This window comes from Trachymyrmex septentrionalis, unplaced genomic scaffold (assembly GCF_001594115.1).
Source record: "Trachymyrmex septentrionalis isolate Tsep2-gDNA-1 unplaced genomic scaffold, Tsep1.0 scaffold269, whole genome shotgun sequence".
NCBI classification, from domain to species: Eukaryota; Metazoa; Arthropoda; class Insecta; order Hymenoptera; family Formicidae; genus Trachymyrmex; species Trachymyrmex septentrionalis.
In genome coordinates, this window is record NW_017305429.1 from 217,688 (window position 1) to 224,590 (window position 6,903).

General features: G+C 36.2%; 1 protein-coding gene across 4 annotated transcripts in view; it reads left to right on the top strand.

Moving 5' to 3' along the window:
* LOC108749139 (collagen alpha-2(IV) chain-like) overlaps window positions 1-6,573 on the top strand; it is a 14,809-nt gene extending 8,236 nt beyond the window's left edge. The window contains exons 2-8 of one of the 4 annotated variants that reach the window (XM_018487670.1): window positions 926-1,049; window positions 1,270-1,599; window positions 2,194-2,265; window positions 2,561-4,159; window positions 4,454-4,807; window positions 4,940-5,835; window positions 6,269-6,573. In XM_018487670.1, coding sequence (XP_018343172.1) covers window positions 926-1,049; window positions 1,270-1,599; window positions 2,194-2,265; window positions 2,561-4,159; window positions 4,454-4,807; window positions 4,940-5,835; window positions 6,269-6,379 — 3,486 coding nt within the window. In that variant the 3' untranslated portion in view covers window positions 6,380-6,573. Of the gene's footprint in view, window positions 1-925; window positions 1,050-1,269; window positions 1,600-2,193; window positions 2,266-2,560; window positions 4,160-4,453; window positions 4,808-4,939 lie in introns of all 4 variants that reach the window. The other 3 variants (XM_018487667.1, XM_018487669.1, XM_018487668.1) reach the window with 3 other exon arrangements.
* Window positions 6,574-6,903: the final 330 nt, after the last annotated feature.

Consider the following 6,903-nt stretch of genomic DNA (forward strand, 5'->3'; position numbering starts at 1 on the left):
TGAAGCTTTTAGATTTTTGTATAGTCTCTGGACAAAATTCTTTTTTCCTGTTTCTTATTTTCATACCTTTTCCTTCCTTCCTTTCTTTTTTTCTACACAACCGAAGCATAATTTATATTTAAAATACTTTAGACTGCGTGTTGCTAGTTGCAACATTTGGAAAATTAATAGCTGAGAATTACAAATCGCTCTAACTACAGAAACTGGAAATGCCAACTATGATATTTCACGATACGTGCTTGCAGATCGCATCAAATACTTAATTCTACCGACTGATATTAAAGGCCAACTGTTTTTAAATACAACTCGATAATTACATCATGTTTCACTGGAAATGTCACGTGCCTGGACAAAGCAAATTATTGCGATTAACAACTGTTTCTTATTAGAAAAAGAATCTTCTGCACAAAGATAACATATATGACAATTAACAATTAATGTAGTTTACACGAATTTACATGAACAATTATAGCTTTATAAATAAACATTAAAAAATATTATGTATGCATATAAGATATGAATATCTTTAGATTTTTATTAATCATAACAAAAATTAAAATACTTTTATTGTTATTAGAATTATTAATGATGTAATACGATATCACGATAGTTCCTGTGTGGAATAATATTTTCTTCGTTCAATTCTAACTTCTATAATTGTTTCATTATTTACTTTTATCCACTATTATCTACTACCACCATTATTCTTTTTTTCATTGAATAAATTATCTTAAAAGATATTAATTTTTTTTTTAAACTCAAATGTTATTATTGAAAACATTCTTTACTCTTTTATGTAATATATTAAATATATTTTATTGAAGAAATTGAATAAAGTTTTATAATTATATATATATATATATAACATGTACATAGATTCGACTTATTTATGTCTTGCAAACAATAAAAAACAATTATTTTTCAGGTGATTGCTACTTCCATGTCGCAATTCACTCAGGAATTAACAAGCACCAATCGAGATGGCGAAGTGATTTTAAGCATCAGCGACGAACAAAAAATTCAGTACTTAAGCCAAAACTTTGAAGCAGGCAAGTCCAAAAGACTTAAAAATAATGAAAGAAATATAGATAATAAAGAATTTGACACAAATAAAATGAGTCTATAATTTTAATATGTGCTGTTCTATTTTTAATATAAAATGCTACCTAAAATGAAACGTAAAAATTATAGATTTCACTTTTTCTTGTGGTCAAAAAAATGTGTTAGATATAACAAGTTGCGATTACAATTGATTATTGTACTTTATAGATGCATACAAATATGGTTACGATGTCAATCCACATGGACAATTTCATCACGAAATACGTGGCCTACATGGGATTACTTATGGATGTTATGGCTACGTTGATCCCGTTGGCCATCTAAAAACAACATTTTATATCAGTGACGGATGGGGTTATCGCGTTGTTCAACCAGGGAAGGACGTGGAACTTTTCCTTCACAAGCACGAACATCATGAGAACGGAGACAAACATGATCATCACGAGCATCATGGTGTGATTACATCATGGCAAGAGTTACATTTTCCCATGGTGTGTGCGCAATACACAAATACGAACATTCCACCAAATGAAGGAAGTATGTAAATAAAAATATATGTGATCCGACAGTAAAGTTCTAAGGAATAAAGTTCTACAGAAATAAAAAAAATACAAATATCTCATAACAAACGTTATATTGTATTTTTTAAATTGAAGTCGTTCCTCATAATATCAAACACATTTTATATATCTATTAGATATTCAAAATTTTTTTTAAGTCTATAATTGCAATTCTGTTTAGAGCAGTCTTCACATTTCTCTAAAAAGTTCTCGATATTTTGAAAATATTTATTTTTCAAAATATTTTAGAGCTTTTAGGAACAGCATTCCAACTACAAATTTCAAAAAAAGATTTACGGTTTTGTATCAAAGATATGTAAAATGCATACATGTTATGAAAGATTTGTTTAAAATTTAAAAGATAAAAAATAATATTAAAAGAGCTCTATTAAATAAATTTATTTTTTTTTTAAAGATAAAATATAACACTTTGTTATGTGTAATATCTGTGTTTCTTTACTACTATAGTTAGGAACTTTATCGTCAGGTTTACCATATGTATATTATACATAAAAACTATAAATGAGTGTGTTATTAAAATTAATATGTGGTCACCTATTCAAATTTTAAGCAGCACCTATTGGAAGCGGATCAATGATTGAAACAAAACCAAATCGACCTCCTTATACGCCTGACTCATCAGGTATAAAAATTTTAAATACTATATTATATATTAATATATAACAATAATTAAAATTACACATATATAGAGCAATATTATATATAAAATTAATTACATTATTAATAAACTTCATAATGTATTAGAAAGTGAAAGATGTATTCAAAATTAAAAAAAGAGTAACATTTGATACGATATTTTTTAATAAAAATCATTACAAAAACAGTAGTCATACATACTTTACGTATAATTCCTTCAATAATTAACTCTTCAATAATAATTTTAATTATTTCAACACATTAATAATTATCATTTCCAGGACATCCGGGCATTCCCGATATTCCAAGTACACCAGGAAAACCAGGAACGCCGTCATATCCAGGACATCCGGGTATTCCTGGCATTCCCGGTATTCCAAGTACACCAGGAAAACCGGGAACGCCGTCATATCCAGGACATCCGGGTATTCCTGGCATTCCCGGTATTCCAAGTACACCAGGAAAACCGGGAACGCCGTCATATCCAGGACATCCGGGTATTCCTGGCATTCCCGGTATTCCAAGTACACCAGGAAAACCGGGAACGCCGTCATATCCAGGACATCCGGGTATTCCTGGCATTCCCGGTATTCCAAGTACACCAGGAAAACCGGGAACGCCGTCATATCCAGGACATCCGGGTATTCCTGGCATTCCCGGTATTCCAAGTACACCAGGAAAACCGGGAACGCCGTCATATCCAGGACATCCGGGTATTCCTGGCATTCCCGGTATTCCAAGTACACCAGGAAAACCGGGAACGCCGTCATATCCAGGACATCCGGGTATTCCTGGCATTCCCGGTATTCCAAGTACACCAGGAAAACCGGGAACGCCGTCATATCCAGGACATCCGGGTATTCCTGGCATTCCCGGTATTCCAAGTACACCAGGAAAACCGGGAACGCCGTCATATCCAGGACATCCGGGTATTCCTGGCATTCCCGGTATTCCAAGTACACCAGGAAAACCGGGAACGCCGTCATATCCAGGACATCCGGGTATTCCTGGCATTCCCGGTATTCCAAGTACACCAGGAAAACCGGGAACGCCGTCATATCCAGGACATCCGGGTATTCCTGGCATTCCCGGTATTCCAAGTACACCAGGAAAACCGGGAACGCCGTCATATCCAGGACATCCGGGTATTCCTGGCATTCCCGGTATTCCAAGTACACCAGGAAAACCGGGAACGCCGTCATATCCAGGACATCCGGGTATTCCTGGCATTCCCGGTATTCCAAGTACACCAGGAAAACCGGGAACGCCGTCATATCCAGGACATCCGGGTATTCCTGGCATTCCCGGTATTCCAAGTACACCAGGAAAACCGGGAACGCCGTCATATCCAGGACATCCGGGTATTCCTGGCATTCCCGGTATTCCAAGTACACCAGGAAAACCGGGAACGCCGTCATATCCAGGACATCCGGGTATTCCTGGCATTCCCGGTATTCCAAGTACACCAGGAAAACCAGGAACGCCGTCATATCCAGGACATCCGGGTATTCCTGGCATTCCCAGTATTCCAAGCAGACCAGGACAACCAGGAACTCCGTCATATCCAGGTCATTCAGGAACACCAGGAACGCCATTATATCCAGGGAATCCAGGAACTTCTGGCATCGCTGGTACTCCTGGCATCCCTGGTACTCCAGGCATTCCTGGAACACCAGGGTCACCATTATATCCAGGGCATCAAGGAATTCCTGGCATCCCTGGACAACCTGGAATTCCAGGCATACCAGGAAAACCAGATCCAGGGCATTCAGGAACTTCTGGCACTCCTGCTATTCCAAGCATACCAGGAAAACCAGTAACACCATCGTATCCTGGATATTCAGAGATTCCAGACTTATCCGGTATACCAGAAACACCAGGCACGTATCCTGGACACGCGGGTACATCTGGTATTTCTAGTTCATCAGAAACATCTGGATTACTTCCACATCCAGGTTATCTTGACAGACCTGGTACTTCTGAAATAATCGGAATACCAGAAATACCAATTACGTCGTTACATCCCGGCGAACATACAGGGATTTCTAGCATTCATGGTACTACAGGCACAATCGAATCTTCAGGATCACCAGAAAAGCCAGAAATTTCGTTATATCCCGGACATCCTGGAACTTCTAACGTTGCTGGCATTTCTAGCATATCAGGAAGGCCAGACAAACCAGGAACGCCGTCATATCCTGGACATCCAGGAACTCCAGGCATTCCTGGAATTGTCGAATTATATCCAACATATCCTGGTATACCAGAAACTCCGGGAACACAAGAAAAACCGGGAACATCATATCCAGGACACATAGGAATTAGTATCGCTAGCACATCAGGAATATCCGAAAATTTAGGAAAACCAATATTGTCATATCCTGGATATCCTATTTATCCTGTTATATCAAAACCACCTAATGTACCTTTACATTCTGAGACGTTAGGTAAACCAGATGATTTATTATATCCCGGGATTGCCATTACACCAAATAGGCCAAGCATTTCTTTCAAGCCGAGTGAACCAGGTATGTTATTAAGATTACTTAATTATTATTACTGTAATTATAAATATAATATTACGTTAAACATTAGTTATTCTTGCATAAGATTTGAATATATAATAATTTATTCATATTGTTCTGATTACATCTATGAAGGTTATCCAGGTTATCCAGAATATACAGAAGATTCAAAGAATCCAGAAGGGCCAATAGGACCTGAGGGTCCAGTGGGAAGTATAGGTCCGATTGGTGATATTGGTGGCATTGGAGGTATCGGTGGCGTTGGTCCTGATGGTCCCGACGGACCATGGCCAACCGGTTCCCCGGGTCCTGATGGACCATGGCCTGGTGATCCAGATTACATACCCGGAATAAAACCAACAAGAAAACCTTCTCATAAAAGTTCAATAAATCATCCTACCATTGAGTCATTTGACACAGACAGATATAACTCCATCTCGAAATATAGTTTTAATAATAAAACTGATTCTTCGTATACGAACTATACTCTAAAAGATATCAAATTGTCGAAGTTGTCATATCCAACAAAAGTTAATACATCATTATATATAAAGCAAAGTCAGTATAGACCTCAATACGGGACTCAATCCACATCGTCAATCTATGGGGAAAAGGAAACTACGTACAACGCAAATAAAATTAATTCACTGTTGCAAACAGATCTGACACCGTCATCATTAAAATATGAGATTGAAGATTATCAATATACAGATGTGTTGAAACCGAATTCACAATTTTATGATCATTTGATACATACAGAATCGCAACAAATAAGGAAACCTTCGAAAAATAACTTGAAGCAATTTTTTGTGCACGATCGGGATCAGTATCAAAAGTCAATATTTTATCCATCTTATAACTCACAACAGCAAAAGCCTCTTAAAGGCTCAGATCAATCTGATAAATTAAAACAACAAGAAGACAAATTTAATGTGGATGGACAATATAATAATTCTGCCGATGTGGATGGCAAATTGATTTCTAACGTGTCATTTCAATCGGATGGACCTTCCTCTGCTCCGAACAGACAGGTAAATGCACGCCTTGAGCAGACATTCCGGATGAATCCCGTTCTCGATGCTATACGGGTTCAGCCGCCCAGCTCCATCAACGTCAAGCCCTTATCGTTACCTGTAGGGCCAAATTCACAAGCATGTCCCTGTTACTTAGTCGAGTCGAATAACAACACAAACGTAGCAACCAGCTCGACTCTCACCTCTATCATTGGGCAATTAGGATTCATTCCTGTTATCTTCGTACCATACTGTCCTGGCAAAGAGATGGACAGCAATAAGATGAAACTTATGTTCCCGTCCGCTACTCCTGTTCCATATGCATGCGACACATGTGATACACAAGACAACAAATTTGTTGTAAAAGCGCTCGATATAAATCAACTTGGCAATCTCGACTATCTCAAAGAGGCATTATATCAATCCAATCTTGGCTTTTTGAATGTTCCAGTTAAAACCAACATCGAGCGAAGAAGAAAGGCGAAATGAGGAATGTAACACTAACTTATTAAGCTTAAGTTGCGATCGTTCTAAAAAGAGCTTATCTTCTCCCGGAGAATAGAAATAAATATAGGATATTGGCATTGCCTGTCCGTCAGCTGCTGGTTAGTTGATGGATAGCCAAATTAAAGATATTTGCCGAAATAACCAAAGCCAATAGAATACATAAAAGCTTCAAACTAAAAATTGAATTAATAACAAATTTTTCCAGTATCGTTTTTATTAAATTAATTTATCCTGTAACTGCATAAAGGACAGACAAATAGTTAATTTTCTGCTAATATTTTAATTTAAAGAGATTTAAAATAAAAATATCTACTAAAAATATCTCTTTTGTAGATATAATTTCTCTAAAATTATTGTTTTTGAATTTTGTATATATTGCATAATTTTTTATCATTTAAATTATTTAAAATATATATTTTCCTACATTATTTATAAAAATGACAATTTTCTAAATTGATAGAAATTATAAAACTTATATTAGATTCATTACGGTTACTTATTTAATATTTAGTTTGATGTAAAACTAAAGAGAAATTTTTCGTAGATGCTATTTCTAAACTCTATATATATATATATATA